Source organism: Arachis duranensis, chromosome 4 (assembly GCF_000817695.3).
Source record: "Arachis duranensis cultivar V14167 chromosome 4, aradu.V14167.gnm2.J7QH, whole genome shotgun sequence".
In the NCBI taxonomy this organism is placed as follows: Eukaryota; Viridiplantae; Streptophyta; class Magnoliopsida; order Fabales; family Fabaceae; genus Arachis; species Arachis duranensis.
The window spans coordinates 1,914,872-1,933,266 of NC_029775.3; the positions used below are offsets into that span (position 1 = coordinate 1,914,872).

General features: G+C 33.3%; 3 protein-coding genes across 15 annotated transcripts; 1 reads left to right on the plus strand and 2 right to left on the minus strand.

The window, feature by feature from the left end:
- Window positions 1–4,223: 4,223 nt before the first annotated feature.
- Window positions 4,224–7,307, minus strand: LOC107482382 (multiple organellar RNA editing factor 8, chloroplastic/mitochondrial). The gene is made up of 5 exons (XM_016102829.3): window positions 6,795–7,307; window positions 6,499–6,596; window positions 6,335–6,400; window positions 5,287–6,121; window positions 4,224–4,477 (listed from the first exon to the last, which is right to left on the minus strand). Exons 1-4 carry the CDS (start codon window positions 7,184–7,186, stop codon window positions 5,358–5,360), a joined length of 1,320 nt encoding a protein of 439 aa, XP_015958315.1. The 5' UTR covers window positions 7,187–7,307; the 3' UTR covers window positions 4,224–4,477; window positions 5,287–5,357.
- A 2,277-nt stretch (window positions 7,308–9,584) lies between these two features.
- Window positions 9,585–10,052, plus strand: LOC107482385 (protein RALF-like 32). Its single transcript, XM_021139746.2, has one exon. The coding sequence runs from the start codon at window positions 9,606–9,608 to the stop codon at window positions 9,957–9,959; it is 354 nt and encodes a 117-aa protein (XP_020995405.1). The 5' UTR covers window positions 9,585–9,605; the 3' UTR covers window positions 9,960–10,052.
- Window positions 9,760–15,757, minus strand: LOC107482383 (uncharacterized). Of its 13 annotated transcripts, none has more exons than XM_052260554.1 (12): window positions 15,651–15,757; window positions 15,396–15,530; window positions 15,249–15,311; window positions 14,971–15,037; window positions 14,745–14,845; window positions 12,733–12,777; window positions 12,355–12,651; window positions 11,867–11,969; window positions 11,110–11,188; window positions 10,804–10,864; window positions 10,561–10,656; window positions 9,760–9,909 (listed from the first exon to the last, which is right to left on the minus strand). In XM_052260554.1, exons 1-11 carry the CDS (start codon window positions 15,675–15,677, stop codon window positions 10,594–10,596), a joined length of 1,041 nt encoding a protein of 346 aa, XP_052116514.1. In that variant the 5' UTR covers window positions 15,678–15,757; the 3' UTR covers window positions 9,760–9,909; window positions 10,561–10,593. The 13 variants fall into 13 exon arrangements, 11 of the variants coding, with proteins under 11 accessions (XP_052116514.1, XP_052116513.1, XP_052116515.1 ...); XM_052260553.1 differs by having other exon boundaries at window positions 10,789–10,864; XM_052260555.1 differs by lacking the exon at window positions 10,804–10,864.
- Window positions 15,758–18,395: the final 2,638 nt, after the last annotated feature.

Here is an 18,395-nt window from a genome sequence, read left to right on the forward strand (position 1 = left end):
CCGTGAGGGCAGTACTAAATTGAGGCAAACTCTAAATACTAAATATGACCACAAAATAACAAGGGTCAACGTCGGCCAGTGAGATGATAGGGAATAAGCTTTATTGTCGAGAGGGAAACAGCCGGATCACCAGCTAAGGCCCCTAAATGGCCGCTCAATGATAATGGAGGTAGGGGTGCAGAGATAGTCAGGAGGTTTGCCTAGAAGCAACCACTCTTGAAATAGTGCGCATAGCTCACTGATCAAGTACTCTTGCGCCGAAGAAGAACGGGACTAAGCAATCTGCCGAAACTGTGGGATGTAAAAATAAATTGGTAGGGGAGCCTTCTGCCTTTGAGAAAAGGACCCGAGCTAGCATTTGTAGACAAAGCAGAAGCAAAAATCTCGGCTTGAGTAACGCAAATATTAGTGAGAATCCAATGCCTAAAAAACCTAAGAGTTCTTCTGCAAAGTTCGTCCACAGAGGGTGAGTCAAAACCTAAGATCAAACCGAAAGGCATAGTCAATGGACAATAAGTGAATATTCCTGCACTACCCTTTGTTGGTCCCGAAAGACGGAGGAGGCTAGGTTAGTCAAAAGATGGTTATCAGTTCAAGGTCACAAGGTGCCCTGCTTTTTCAGGATAAGAAAGGGTAGAGAAAATGTCTCGAGCCAATGTTCGAGTACTAGACGCTACAGCGCTGAAGTAATCCATGCCATACTCACAGCAAAAGTTCGAACGACTTTCAACAAAATGATACCTGTACCCAAAACCGACACCGGTAGGTAGATAGAGAATACCTATAGGTGCGAGACAACTCTCTCTAAAGAACTCAACAAAATAGCCCCATAACTTTAGGAGAAGGGGTGCCTCCTGAAAAAGGGAGTCGCAATGACCAGGCTTGGGCGACTATTTACCTAAAACGCAAATCTTCGCAAAATCGTAAGACCATGTATGGGGATGATGTCTGCCCAGTGCCGGAAGATCCAAGAAGTTGGTAACCTTATAACAGGGGAGCCAACGACCAAAGCCCCAGTAAACAACGGTCGTAACTATAACGGTCCAAAGGTAAAAAAAAATTTTGTCAAGTAAGTTTTGGCTCGCACAAAAAATATGACTATTTGGATTGGAGAAACACTCGGTAAAATAAACATCTCTACAAAGATACGGACTATCTTCACCTAAACAGAAAGACCCTATGAAACTTTCTTATTCCCTAGAATTGGCTTTGGACTTTTCCTGCATAGCTTAGATGGAGAACTTAAGGATAACAACATGTACCATAGTCCTGATTTAAGTATTGCAATGGCGTTCGTGCAACATATATTCAAAATCTTTAATCATGTATCAATCAGTTACATCAATTTTAGGATGTGGGTTTTTGGAGTATTTGAATTATAAGTAATTTTAAATAAAAAATAAGAATAAATTGAAACTTAATATAATTAGAAATTACCTTTCATTAAAGTAGATTAGTTTTTTTTAAAATCAATTAAGTTAATTAATTAGATATAAAGGGTGAATGAAGGATCAAAATTTAATGGATGAGTAATATTTCTCGAAAAATTTTGTGGTGCTGATAGTAAAAATAAGAATGTGATGTTATTATGTGTCAACCTAAAAGAACAATTTAATTTGACTTTAAATTTCAAAAATCAAATTGAGTATTAACTCTAATAAATAATAATAGTAGTGATAGTATGAAAATTATAATATTGTTTTATATTAAATGAATCTCACTAGAAAATTAATGGAATAAGTTACAATGTGTACAATGATCTGACATCAGATAAAATACTACTAATTTATTAAACACAATACACTTATACTATCCAAAATAACCATCCAGATATCAGGGATAATAAATATTTGATATCCTATCGAATCACTTTAAATAAACATCTTATACTTTAATTTTAATTTAAAATTAACCCTCATTGTATGCATTGTACGGAACATGTATTGGCTCCATATATTTTCTCATTAAATTATCAGTAATAATTTAATTTATTACCTGAATAAATATTTTTTAAAATATAAAATTTATGATAAATTAATAAATTAATTATAATAAACAAATATAGTACAATAATAATATATTTGTCTTATATTATTTATTTTACTGTTATAATTATTTAACTACAATATAAAGTATATATATAACAATACTTTTATTTACTCTTTTTTGGGTATAATACTCTAATAAATTTTCATTTATAATTATTTAAATTTTGAATATCAACCGAGCTTATGGTGATTTATTGGGATATAGGCCACCAATAAAGTTTATTGGATGATTTTAAGTACTACATTTGATCGATTGAAACCTCTAGACCATTCGAATGTTTATTCTCAAAAATAAGCTTTTCTGTATCAAAAATTACACTATTAACATTCAGAATAGATTGCATTTGGGTTTTCAAGTGGTGCAGAACAAAAAACTACATTTTTCAATGCACAACCTTAGAAACATAGCTACATTGTATATCTATAACTACTCTATATAACCATAACCTTATGTCCTCACTTTTTTCTTTCTTTTTTTTATATATATTCTAATAATTTTTTTTCTAAAATTTAATATTTAATAATATGATTATATATAATCCTGATTTTTAATTAAATTAGTCAAATATTATAAAATAAAAATAAATACATAATAATACTATACAATATTCTTTAAATAATACAGATTATCCTTAAAATATATTTATAATAAACCAAAAGTACTAGAATCATCATAATTTTAAATACTCATACATCACATCTCACGTTAAATTAAGCATGTATATTAAAATATACATTAAACCACTTAAAATTTACTACTAATAAATTAGTAAAAACTAAAAATATTGTATCCTACATAAATATCTTCTAGTAAATACTAATAAAATATTATATCCTACATAAATACCTTCTAATAAAAATCATTAATTAACCATCTTTCAATTCCCAACACTTCATCTTTACCAATAAACCATCATGATTAACATCTATATTTTCATTAACATCCCCAAAATTATTCTATATAATTATATAAAAAAATAATTATAATGATATATATGTAAGCAAGCATGATCATAATCCATTAACAAAACTCATAAATCTATCTTTCACAAAATTTTATCTGTTTTAAACAAGTTTTGCTAGCTAGGTTCAGTAAAACCCTCAAATCCTAACATATATATCCAGCCGCCCTGCAAGTCAAAGGACTCTTGCAGTGGTTTGCCTCACAAGTCAAAGGACTCTTGCGAGGGGCATTGCCAACAGGGAAGCCTTACCTGGTCAGAGGACTCCTGGTAACGTCGGGAGCGGGTATGTAACCGACAAATGAGCTCATTACCTGCACTAGGGCTAGACATGCATCATTCTTGTTTGTGCATTTGCATTCGATTGGGTTGCATATCTTGTTCCCTTGTGATTGTACTATTTGTCTTGGTGACTTGTTTGTGTGTTTGATTGAATATTTTTGTTGAGGCTATGATCTTAGTAAAGTATTGAGGAGTGATGATGGTCGTAATCATCATCATCACTATACTTGAATTAATTAATTAATTAATTAATTGATTGATTACTCAATATAGACCCAATAATCAAGTTAAGGTCAAAATCAAATGAAATCACTATACTTCCTAATAATAATCAACCTAAAATTGTTGAATTTTTTTTTTTCTTTTTACCTGAAGTCCATGAAATGAATACTTATAATCTTGTATCAACACAATCATACAAGTAAAGATTAGCAAAATAAAACAGATATAATACTTTTCCAATCACTCACAATCTCACATGATCATCATTGAGTCGTTCAAGGGGACTAGGAGAGCTGGCGTATGAAGATGAATGTTCATTTCTGGATATTAAGCCCTTTTCAGCCTCCACTGCAGCTAGAAGCTCTTTGGCTGGGGGAAAAAATCAGTGTGATGGATTATTGGTTAAAACTACCAAGTTAAAAAGCATACTAACAAAAACTGAAAAGAAAAATGTACCATGAGTTGAGGGGGGAGCTTGATTATATTCAAAGAGCAATTAGGCTTTACCATTCAATAATACAAGTATCTATGCCCTAATTGTATAGCTAAAATATTCAATAATACAAGATCAATGGAAGTAGTTAGAATAAAATACCAATTATATCTTTTAGTCTTGTACACTGATCAGTTAGGAACTCCATATCTATGTTTGGAACTAGTTAGCATAAAATACCAAATTACCAATCATACTTTCTAAACAGACAATATATGGGAGCAAAATAGCATATCTATGTTTGGAACTCCATAGCATATATTCCAATATTCCATATACTTGATATATCACGCTTATATGATGTACTCAGTTTTACAGGGGAACAAAGTGAAACAGAACCAATAAACTAACCAAAATAGCAATTAATTTTCTTTTTCCAACCAAGCATAAATCATCATCTTAGTCGCAGCTTCCAGGCTTACAAGGTCTAAGTGGAAATCAAGCAGTCCAGGCGACCTATCAGCTAGAACCTAGAGCCAAAACAGGAAAGAAGGGTAAGTGATCAAATCATAGTTATCAGAACTGAACCGAAAATCGAACTGATCAAACTATTGGATCACTGGACTATTGGTTCAACCGATGGATCACAAGTTGAGCCCATCATAATTAGATAATTATATAAAATTTTATTATTATTTGCATAATAAATATTTTTTTAATTTTATTTTTATACTATAGTAACTATTATTTTCATATTTCAATAACTCATGAATTAATTTATATCTATTATATTATTATATACTATAAGTATTTATTAAAAATTATATATTATGATGAGTAAATATTTTTTATTTATTAATTTGTAAATATTTAATAAAAATATATATTTAAATTAGTATTTAGAAATAATTAAAAATATAATTAATTTGAAAATGAGTGATAAAATTAAATTGAATTGATATAGTTTATTGAATGAAAGTCTTATTTATTTTCACTATATATATAATAATTATCACATAATATCAAGGTTCTAAAAACCGGACCAATCATCAAATCGCTGGTTCACTGGTTCACTGGTCTAACTGTGGTTCAATCAGAAAAGCCGTTTTAGAATAAAATAATAAATAAATTAATAAATAAACATCTTAAAATATAATTATAGCCTTTGCCTAAAGATTTTTCTACCAATCTGGTTCAGGCAACAAGCACTAATAATAATTGTATCTAGCCTTCAAAAATTGTGAACATCAATTCCATGACATGCAGGTTCATTAGAAAGTAGAGTAATAAGTGAAGTAAGACTACTACATAATAATTCTTTCAGTTAAATCAAATAAACCTGAAGTTGTCTTCAAGAAAATTCTTCTTTATCTACATTGCAGCACAAGAATCTCTGCAAATCGTCACACCTCAGGCAGTGTACGTGTTCCCACCAGCTGGGCCTCCGAAATCCCTGCTTGGAATGTCTCTAGGCTGGTAGTCCCTGTTGGAAGCATTGTTCGACCATCCTGGTGGAACCCCACCCATGCTCTGGTTTGGTGGAACCCCACCCATGTTCTGGTTTGGTGGAACCCCACCCATGTTCTGGTTTGGAGGCACTCCTCCTCCCATGTTCTGGTTTGGAGGCACTCCTCCTCCCATGTTTCCGCCATAGTTATTCTGTGGCACACCTCCCATTTGACCATATCCACTGTTTGGAGGAGTAGCCCCCGTGTTAGGAGGTGGGTTGCGGGGAGGATAGGCACCTGGTGCATTCTGTGGTTGGTATCCGCCAGCATTTTGAGCTGCATATCCACCTCGGCCGCCAGGGGGAGCATATCCACCTTGGTTGTTGGGAACGTATCCACCTGGGCCGCCAGGAGGAGCATATCCACCTGGGCCGCCAGGAGGAGCATATCCGCCTTGGTTGTTGGGAGGGTATGCACCTGGGTTGTTGGGTGGTGCACCACTCATGTTAGGACCAGGACCAGCACCAGGATTTGGCATGGGAGGCCTACCCTGCATGTCTCGGTTCACCACATTTTCCCTCCTCCTATCAAAGTTTCTTGACCTGTCAGCATTCCGAGGCCTGTCATTGCGCCTGTTCCTTTCATTTGCTCGGGCATTGTTTCTAACCCACTCCTCGTGATACTTGGGATCATATGGTACAGCTTGTCCATTGATGAAGGGTTCACCTGGTGAAGGAACCGACAAATCCATAATGCATTAGCCAATAGCCAACGCCATAAAAATTAGGCATCATGACATACCATGTTATAAAGCCTAAGAATGGTTTAACTTGACTTCCACTTGGGGGAGTACAAGAATTAAGAGAAAGAAACATAACAAATGCACGCAAGTATATACACAAACAAACATCAGCAAGGTGACAAAACAAGGGACTTTACCTCCATAATCTTTTTCCTTGACATTCAAATACGAGTCGGGAAGTACCCAACGAACTCTAGGCAACTCTGCAAATTTCAACCCAAAAAACAAAAATCAAAACCTATTAGCAAAGACAACATAAATAGAAACCAAAGAAAGAGAGTTGGGAAGCATATTTATTAACCTTTGATTTTGTATGAAAGTTCTTCGGATACAAGTGCCCCAAACGCAAAGTAGTGCCTAGTTGAAACCGAATATATCTTCATCCTTGCTTCTTCTTCACTACACCCCAAGAAAATAAAAAATAAAAAGATACCAAATGATCAGAGCTAAGACCGCAAAACCATTTTATACAACCATTACAATAATAATAATAAGAATCCTCATCTCAAATAGCAACACACAGTTCCAAACTTTAACAGACACAAATAGAACCACAAAAAATGAAACTTAATAAACATTTAGGTTTCTGATTATCACCTTCCAATGACTTGAGCCAGGGTTTTGATGTAGGAATCAATGATCTCATCGCGGGTTGGGTCTCCTTCAGGCTTCTCCATGACGACGAGCCAGTGCTCGAAGTCGCAACCGTCGAGGAGGATAGTTTCCTTCGGTGGACGGTTGGACCAGTTGGGGTTAGGGTCGTTAAGCGAGGAGGTGGAGGCGCGGGTGGAGAAGAGGGCGGAAGAGGAACGAGGAGGGAGGAAGAGGCTGCGGAGGGTGGGGTAGGCGACGGAGGCGAGAGGGCGGAGGCGGCGGAGGAACGAAGCAGCAGCGAGGGAGGTGGAGGTGGAGGAAGAGAGTGAGCGAGAGATGAAAGGAGTTAGGGTTAGAGATTTGGGGATGATTCGAGAGAAGATCTGAGTCGCCATCGTTTCGAGGAAGAAGGAGAAGAAAAGGTTCAGAGCTCAGAAACGAGTGTGAGAGAGTTCGGAAACGGGGTTTAGGGTTTTGTTGATAGAAGGTGAGGAAAGGGGATTGGGTTTTTTGTTGTTCCAGAAGTCCTTTTGTGTCTTTTTAACAAAATTGCATGTGAAATATAAATAGAATCAAGTTGACCATATAATTTTGTGTAATTTATCATGTATATATGTTGTAGCACTAATAAAATTGATTCAATTTACTACTATATAGCATATATATGGTTAATCGTTTATTTATCATGCATTAACTTTAAAATATAAATATCAATAATAAATATTTTTATTTAAATTTAAATAAAATATAAAAAAATCAAAATTAATAAGGATAGAAATATAAATTTTGTATTTTAATAGAATCAAAAAAAATTATAGATCTAAATCCAATGTCACATTCAGTAAAGATTTATGATACATGTATAGGATGTACTCAATGTGTCCGAGCCTGCTCCACCGATGTATTAGAAATGATACCTTGGGACCTCTTTTTTATCTATTCTAAATTCTCATTCGATTACGGCATCAAAATAGAAAAACTCATATTGGGTTGGGTTTAGGGATAATCAGGCTCGAACTCACCCTGTAAGAACTCCGAATCATTCTCTTGAATCTCATCCTCTTTCTCATAAATGATCCGCTTGCCGGTTTCGGGTACAGGTACCCTTTTGTTGAAGGTCGTTCGAGCTTTTCCTGGGAATATGGTATGGATTACTTCAGCACCGCAAGTTCGCTGCAAATTGTAGCAGTACCGTCCGCTAAAATTTGACCCCTTTTTATGCATTTACCGCGTTGACAGTTGTTCAATTTTATCTTTTTCCTCTCTCTCGACCGGCTATTGTTTCTTCAATTTATCGTAACAGAAAATCAACTCGTATCAATCAATCGAACTTGTTGAATAACTAGTATTTCAAATATATTCATTTATATATAATTATTATTAATGGTCTGTATCTTGTTTTCTCGAGTCACAAATAAAGAAGTTTGGTCTAATCTAAAATTTTATTCAATCAGAGCTAAATTTTAATTAGTGTATGAATTGAAATAAAGATTTAAATCTACGTCTAATTGATAATACAACATTGTTCATTTTTATGGCCATAGTCTAATATCCGTTGACTGTAGTAGGTTAATTTTGAATTTAAGATTATCTGAATAAAATTACTATTCCTAGTCACCAAAAAAAATCAGTGTTAATTAATTCATGAGAACTACCCACATTAATGTTTAAGAATTTTTTTTAAATATTTTAGTTTTCAATAAATTTTTATTATTAAATTATTCTTTAAATTTTTATTTTGTTAGAAAAATTAATCTTTATTTTAAATTATTTATTTATATAAAAATTCATAATTTTATTTAATAACAATATAAATTAGTTTGATAAATTTAAAAAAATTACATCATAATTAATTTTTTTTTGACAAAATAAAATTAAATATTAGTAACTGACATATAATAATTAAAATTTGTTGATTTAAATATTAGTAACTGACATAGTAATTCAAATTCAACTTTTTTAACATCAAAATGGTCAAATAAAAAATAATTAAGCATATTGAATCAATTACTTTTTTAAAAATAAAATAAAAATAATTAAGTTTGTAACTTTTTGTTTAAATATTTAAAGTTAGACAAACAAAGTTTGACCAACAATAAAAAATATTATATGTCAATTTTTTATTATTTGATCATAAAACATTTTTTCATGATTTATTTATAATAATCGTTTTTTAATCTTAAAAGAAAGCCAAATAAAAAAAATCTTAAGAAAAAACATATAATTAACATCCACGGACATACATTTTTTTTGTCAAAAAAAAAACAACGATCTCAACGAAATTTAATAAGGTAATTAACATCACATCACATTATTTTTAATTAGTAAAAACAAATTTATGCTATTTTTTATACTCGTCATAATGAGAACTGCTTTACCTGACAAATACAGAAACAGAGCAATACGTGTTTCTATCTAAATGAGACACGAAAAATCTATTCATATAGACAATTTTCTGAATCTATACCTTAGAATTTGCCATTAAATAATACTAAAGTAGTACTTTCTCATTTGACCAATTTTTTTTAGTTTTTCTGAATCGTTTACTTTGGCTAGATTGCAACCCCAAGGGTTTCCAGAACACCCTCATTTCATACACAAATATAATCAATAATAATTAAGACTTTTTTTTTTCAGCATCAGTGGCACATGGGAAAATAACACTGGCACCACTTTTGGGCCACAATTTTATTGCAGTGCGTTCCATATGCATACCACTAACGGTGGCTTCCACTTGCAAGTTGCATCTCTTTTCTATAATTCTTCCTCTATATAGTGCTTATTGAAGTGGAAGGAAACATCAGAAACACAAGAATGGATTCAGAATATACCATTAGGTTTCAGAATTTCTGTTGCTTCATGATAGTTAGCTATATGCATTTAAGTACAACTGTATTCTCACAAACGAATCATGCATACACATACACATGCAACGGTTCTATAGCTGAATGCAACCAAGAATATGAGATGTTGATGGAATCGGAAATAAGCCGACGATTTCTGGAGGAAAAGAAGTATATTTCTTATGGAGCTCTTGGCAGAGATAAACCGGCTTGCAACGGTGAACGTGGCGAAGCTTACAGTAAAAATGAAGGGTGTCTTCCTCCCCCTTCAAACCCTGAAAATAGAGGTTGCTCAAAATACTATCGCTGTAGATCTGATTCTTAAGACTGCAATTTTATAGAAGGATCTTAATATTGTTGATGAAGCATGCATTCAAATAAAGTTTCTAATAGTCTACTTTCATCATCGTTACATCTATGCTACTAATCTCACCTAGTAAAGGTTGTATGTCTCTCACTTTCATGTCCTTATGAATGAACTTGTTAGGTGTTTTGATCATTAGTTAAGATTAGCCTCTAGGGAGAGTTTGAGACCCAATATTGAATTAAGGTACCACTTGTATATCAGTATATGGCTAGAGACAATTTGGGAATATAATAGAATAATACCCCTCTAACAAATTTTTAGTTAGACACTAGTTTTCAACAATTTTTTAATCACCAATTTAATCTTTAAATTTTTATTTCGTTAGATAAATCAGTCTCTATACTATTCGTCTATATGTAGAGACTGATCTAAAAATTTTAAAAATTTTTAGGGGAATGATATTTCTTCATTAAATAAAAGGGATTGATTTTTCTAACTCTTCTATCAAAATTTGACATATAGATTGGTTTTCCTAACAAGAAAAAAGTTAGGAACTAATTTAGTAATTAAAATTTGTTGACTGAAAATTTGTTAGAGACTGATTTGGAATGTTACTCACAGTTCAGATCAGGGTGCTTTGGCAATGCTGCTATCATCTATACTGTATTTTGCTTCCTTGAAGCCACATGGGTTGGCTTTTTCCTTTCTCCAAATCCTATATCAACTATTTATTTCTTTAGATAACTATTAACAAGAAGCTTTCATGCCTGTTCCGAATTGCATTCAATGGAACTTGTCAACATGGAAATAAATGCTAGAGATGAATGAATGACTAGATTTGTATTACCCAATAAAAACGTACATTCCAAGGAAACCAACAACAGTATAAGCAAGAGCAGCATGAAAATGAGGGATGATATTCTCTACAAAATAAAAGAGCACAATGTTTCAAATAATCATTACAAAAACTCGTCCAGCAATATTAATCCCTCAATTGGACATAAACATACAAAATGTACCTAGACTCCCTTCCAACAGCCCCCTTTCCAGCTTCATCCATTACAAACTCTAGAAAAAAATGCAGTGGTCATGTGCAGATTTTCCATTTTGAACCAGGAAAAAAAAAACTATGGATAGTTTGATTGAAGGAAGAAAATACCAGTATTACTTGGGTTTAAGCCTCCACACTTCTCGCACATTCGATGAACCGTCTGTGATTTCAGCAACCAGACTACTAGCCATCACACCTGCTCAAATAAAGGGCACTCATGAAATCACAACAGCTTAATAAGTGGAAAGAGGAATGAGCAATGAACCAGTAAATATATCATGATGAAGATGGCATAGCATGCTTGATAATTCCCATTGCGCAATATGATCAAACTTTTGATACTACAAGAGGATATGAAATTCACAATTCTATGATTAGGTGCCAAATAATAACTCAGACATAAGACTCCTTGTATGCGTGTAATTAGGATGGAAACCTAAGGGTACGTTTGGATTGTGTTTTCACTGTTTTTTATTTTCAGAATTTTGTGAAGGAAAAAGAGAAAACAGGAGGTGAGAACAGAAAATAGGATTTTATTGTTTTTCCTAATTTCTCTTTTTTCTTCACAAAATCCAAAAAACAAAAAATACTAAGAAAGAAAACAAATGAAAATGCAAACCAAATGCACCCTAATATTTCAATAAATTAGTAGGGCAGTTATTATTATGAGTTGTTTGCATCAATGACAATATTTTAATTTTTAAATTTTAGAACTGCTGAGTAACAAGATCAAGATATACAAGATCAGAATAATTTTATTGCACCGATACAAAGTACTGGCGTCCCTGAATAATTTTAGAGGATTGGCACAACTGAATTAAGGACATATAAATTTTAAGTTTCTCAATAAACTAAGAAATGTAAAGATGCTCACCATCTTTCTCAACCACAGACAGAAAACGCCGAGTTCCACCACCTACTCCAAAATAATATTTCTTTGCAGCAAAATACAAAGTCCCATCAGGATGTCGGAGGCACTGTTAATAATTCAATAGATAAGAAAACCAATATGTTTATAATTAAAAAAATTTACATAATTACACAAACAGAAAACGAACTTAAAGTACGTTGCAATGACTCGCCATAGAAAACTGTTGCTTTAGTTAATGACAAAGACTTTGCTTCAATGTGTTACAGAAGGTATAATTATGTATTTGTTGTAATATCAGCAAAAATATCTTAAGTTTTAACCTCAAAAGTCGCACATACATAATAGGTTCCAATCTTATATTAACAACAACAATAAGACCTTATCCCACTAAATGGTGTCGGCTACATGGATCAAATAACGTCATTGTGCCTTATCATGTATCATGTCTACAGTAAGATCATTCACTCATAGATCTCGTGTATAAAACATACCTTCTTGATAAGATTATAGAGATTTTGGAGACTGTTGATTGAGTAAACTGTCTCTGCCATCAGAATAAAGTCATAACCAGCATTTTGATTGTCTTCTACATGTGTAGCAACATAAGGAAGCAGCTTATCAACTTCATTCCAGTCACCAGCATAAAAACGAACGTCTATCTTGTCACAATTTGTAAAGTTTGATGACAGTGGATGAGACTTATTGGAAAGATTTGAATTTAAATTGGGAATGGTGAGGCAACGTAGAACCTCAGCATTGAAGTCTTGAAAATGTACAGCAGCTGCCCCCTTAAGCAACCAGAAGAAATACATTATTATGTTTTCTGAATTAAAGGACTCTGATGCAGTGCAAGTTAATCATAGACTCACCACAAACAATGCAAAGATTCCAGGCAGTCCATGACCACATCCAAGCTGAAAATACAATACAGAAACTGAGAGAGAGTAGGATAGCTTACACCAAAAGATATGCCTTATGCATGTCTTATTAATTAACTTCTATAAAAACTATAGATTTCTGAGAGAAAACCAGACTAGGCTCAAATGATCAGGTTGTCAAGTTCGCAGTTCCTAAGAACGGACAAGGGAGCTAGGAACGTAAAGCATAGGATCATAACACAAATGTTTCTACCTATTCATACAAAGTAATATATATCAGTATATATGTACTTATGCAAAATAAAAAAAACTGTGATATATCTAAATATATTTCATATATTTGTTTCAAAATTATTATTCATGTGAGTTTGTATTCTTTTTTACCATAAACAAGTTAGCCATATATCAAAACAAAACAAACAACAAACATGCAGAAAAATAATAAAATTCTGAACGGGGAAGAAAAACATCAGATTGCAAAAATACATCTAGGAAGATGAACAGAACAGTAAGAAGTGAAGGAGAGCAAAGCAAGGTCATCTTCCTCATGGGTCCCCGTTGCACCTCAGCCATTAGGATCGTCACAGATCCCATCACTCCATCCTGCCGCGGTGTCACCACCCCGGTCAAGTTGCATCCCAAGACACGTGGCAAGTTGCGGCTCCAACAACATCAAGCACCAATCAGTTCAAACTTGCTCTCTCTTGCAGCAGCAGCAGCAGCAAGTAGGTACTGTGGTTCATTAAGGTAAAATTGGGGATTTGATACATTTAGATTGGGGAAAGGCCAGTAGGCTGGGGTTTTGTGCTCCCTACCCTGGCCGAACATCCAAAAATGAATGAAAAATCCAGAGTAAGTGTTGAGAACTGTGTTCTACATGTGATTTTGACAACCATGCAAAATATTGTGTATACCAGGAAGAAAGGGGTGATTGGTCCAAGGCCAAAGGCTGAGAAATGAGATAAAGAAAGGGGTCCATTACTAGCTCACAAGGAGTGTGAAGATATTGAGTGTATATGAAGGAAGGGTTGCAGCACTGAGGGAGAGGGAATTAGTTAGACTGCCAGTCAGTGAGTTACATTTCCAAAACAAATTAGCATAAATATTTTCATATATCTATTTTATGTTACTTTGTTTTCTACTCTGAGTCTCTGATCTCATTGTGGCAACGTGTAATATCCACCACAGTATTTGATTTAAGCACAATTCAAGTGTCTTCAATTGATAGATTTTTGGAAAAGTAAATTTTATGGGATAGGATTAGACCTTTGACCTCTATTTAGTGTAAATATCATAATCTTTCTAGAGAAACTTCGCTCTCCGATATTTTAAAGAATTGGAAACTTATGCTTTTTAGTTATCTTTTCCTTTTGTTTGTTTTCTACTCTTCTTGTAAACAGGATGTGGTATCCCCTAGTCCCATAATCTTGCATTAAAAAAATTTGCAAGAGCAGGTGTTTTATGGGTCCCTAGGCATCCCCTTTTCCTGCTGCTCACGTTAGGACAGTTTGAACCAATCTGTGTTAAGTTGCCATAAATTTTCTTGCAGGAAATAATTTTTGAGTTCATGCAACTAGGCAAGGGCAAACAAGAGAAAAAAAGAACAAATGATATGATTTAACAATCCAAGAAAGCATCTTGTATTTCTATTGGTAGCTTGTAGTATAGTTATTTTACATAGGCCAGGCAATCAAACGTTCAATAGGAATAGGCAACTCAATATCCCCATTAAAAGCATGAATTTTGATGTTGGAATTGCAAATTTATTATATCCCATGAATATTGTGACATTTAATCCATAAAACTGTTTCCATAGGGTAACACCAAATCGTTCACTTCACTTATAACCCTACCACTAAACACAACAACACTAACAATGATTGTGTTGAAGGAATAGAAGCAATGTATTCCAAGTACTACTAAAGATGTATGCGGCAATGATATTTTACAATAACATTCAGTGCAGAATCAAGACAACTAAATTCATAAAGGGGGAAGCCCACCTCTAACACTCGCTTGCCGCCAAACGAAATAAGCCCACTTTTGATATCACAACGAAGGGCTTTAATCAGATCAAGGGAACCTTCCCACAGCTTCAAACCCCCTAGAATCCACAGCCAAACATTTTTGGAAACCGAAGTGAACAAAAACCGAAACTGCTTTATTAGCCAAACATGAGGATCAAGCAAGAAAAAATAAACAGAAATGCAAGGAACAAAATGTCACTACCTTCATATTTGCCAGGAACTAAGTCAGAGTTAGATAAACCAAAAACTTGTTGGGTATTCACTCGGCCCTGACAATAGTACATACGAAACAAATTCATCCACAGAAATCACACAACAATTAAAAAACTAAGCAACAATCTCACTTCTAAAATCCTAGGATCATGTTTGGATTTCATATAAAAAAATTAAAAGGAAAACTCTTCCTTTAATAACAAATAAGATAAGATAACCCAAATCCAAATACAAATAACGAATTGTAAACAAAGAAAGAAACTTTACCTTGAGCAAAGTAATTCCATCTAAATTTACTGATTCCACGCTGTGTTTGACGGAAGAATGAACCTATTCGGATGAAAAAAATCCCCTTTGAAGAAACGGCACCATTTCAAAGCAACCGTTATACAGAAACAAAAGAAGGAAGAAAACCTCAGAGGGGAGAACTTCAACGCAAGGAGGAGGAGGTATAGAAGGTGCTTGTTGTGCAGGATCGTCGAAAATTCCAAAACCAGAAGCGGTGGAAGAGAATAATTGAAACGTTTCGAAACTAGGTTTCTGAACATTCTAAGAGAAATGATATTACAGCAATAATAATGATAGTAATGAGAGTAAGTGCAACGCATGAATTGAATTGAATTAAGTTGAGTGGTATGAAGAAGGAGGAGTTACGAATTGAATAGTGACCTCAGAGTTTGAGTTGGTAGCCGCCATTTGTTGAGCTTCTTCAGTGATACCACTGTAGCTGGCGCCGTTCTGCTAAATCGAAATGCTTTTATAAAGCAGCACAAATTAAGAGACTCATAACAAAGATATTTAAAACGTCTTTAAATAAGAATCTTTGNTTTTAATTTTAATACTAATTTTTAATTTAAATTTAAATTTTTAATAAAAATTTTATTAGAGGATTATTCTTGAAAGAAATCAATCTTAAAAGAATCCATCTCTTCTCATTATCCATCTGCTACTTATAGTGGTCATGAAAGAAATTAATCTCTAGTCTGCTAAAAAACAAGGTCTTGTTTTTGAGATATTCGTAAATCACACTATTTTTTTGTTTTAAAAATAGCTTCATTAGTCCAAAATCTGGAAACATTTAAAAAAAATGTAAGGAAATTTCTTTGTAAAATCATATAAATCAGGAGTGTAAATTTGGGGACAAACAAAGAATAAATCACCAACTGTCTATCTAATCATAATAAATATAATTTTAGGACTCAAATTTTATGATAATTTTTTACTGTGAAAGAAATATCGTCCTCACTTAAAAAGGGTTAACACTTTTAAGTTTTTTATTTTGGAGTATGTAGAAGAAAGGAGCGTGGACAACGCGACATGTGAAAGAGAGAGGTAGTGGGTAATGGGAATGAAAAATGAAAAAAAGAAGAGAAAGAAAGGTGATGGTGGAAGGAGATCAAAAAAAATAGAAATATGAAAAGAAATAAAAGGGATTAGAATTAGAGTTACCATAACATCAAAATTAGAATTTAATGAAAAAAAAAGGATAAAAATGAAAAATTGTATGTCTTAAGAGTTGTGTTTCAGAGTAAAGAAGAGATATTAAAGACACGTATTTCATATGTATTTGTGTGTTAGGACAGTATTTGGTTGTTGTCTCAAAAAAATAGAGATATAAACACAAAGACACAAATATATATGAACACAAAGATACACAAATTTTATAACATGTTTGGTGATAATACACAAGACACATGTATTTAATTCAAAAGTTCATTTTATCCCCAAACTAAAACAACTCAAGTGTTAATGATAAAGGACAATGATTGAAATTTTAAAGAATAATTAGGGATAGAATTGGAAAAATTTGTGTCTCATGGATTGTGTCTTAGTGTCACAACTTGAAAGAGATACACTAAATACATGTCTTTTATGTGCATTTGCGTGTCACCGTATCTTTAAAATTTTATGTCTCAGCAAACAAACGGTGTACACGTACCACCGTATCCATGTCTCGGATGGACATAGACATTAACCAAACAGAGCCTAGCATATTCATAAAAAATTTGTATTTTTTATTAAATAAACGGTAAATATATGTCGCCGTGTTCATGTCTCTCGTAGATATGGAGACATGGAGATCTACAAACGCTGCCATACTGATGACAACATTCCATAATTTAGTATAGCTTCATTTTCATAATTGGATATAGCCAAATTGGTATCCCATAATTGTTTAGGTGTAACTAAGTTGAGTTAGTTCGTTACTTTATTTAAACAAGTGTTAGAAAATTTGAATTTTATTTTGTGCATGAAATAATCTATTGGGTAGCGACAAATCTTTAAATAAAGCGTCGATTTGCAATGAATTAATCATTGACTTGTTGGATTGAAGAATATGTGGAGGAAGAATTGTTTTGGTGTTTATTTTGACAATTAATCTTTTTTTATAACATATTTATTTTAATAGACAACCTAATTATTGATTTGTTTTCAATATCTTTTGAAAGGAGTAAGGCTAAGATAAGTTAGAATCGATAGTTAGAATCTGTTTATAGTTGATAAAGGCAGCTAGGAGTAACCTGTATTAGCTGTATAATAGGTAATTAGTCATGAGACTTGTAGAGCATATATGAGAAGAACAACTCTCTCATTGTAATAATATACAATAATAATACACTTACACTCTAGAAGTCTCTCTCATACTTTTTCTCTGTTCTTACACTATAACTGGGGTCTGATACCTTTGATGGTATCAGAACTTCAAATCCACAGCAATGGCGGAATCAAAAAGTAAAGAGGTTCAAGCATTCACTAATCCAATAGGAATCAAACTCGACGGAGATAACTTATTGCCATGAAAAGATCAGGTTGAAGGTACCATTGAAGGATATGAACTCACGAGTCATGTTCTTGGAAGAAAAATTCCTGACATGTTCGCCACAGAAGAAGATAAAAAGAATAGAAAGCTATCAGCAGAGTAAAAGATCTGGAAAAAGCAAGATGCGCTGGTAAAGACACGGCTTTTTGCATCGATAACTCCCTTAATCACAACTAGAATGGTTGGATGCACATACCTTCATCAGATTTGGAAAAGGTTAGAGACATTCGTTGCCTTACAAATTAGGACAAAAGAAAATCAACTGAGAATAAGTTGAGCAACATCAAGAAAGAAGGTGTACTGTGTGAATATTTGTTGGAAATAAAGAAAACGGTAGATGCGTTAATTTTAACAGAAATTCATATGAATGAAACAGAATGTGTGAATGCGATCTTGAGAGGGTTGTCCGAAGAGTACAACCCATTTATTACAGTATTCAATGCAAGGAAAATTCCAGTCACAGTGGATGTTCTTGAATCGATACTTCTTGCTTAAGAGGAGTGCATTGAGAAATTTAGAAGGTCAGAATTCATGGTGCAAGAAGATGTAGCATAAAGAAGATATAATAGTGAAGAATTTAGTAGAGAAAATGG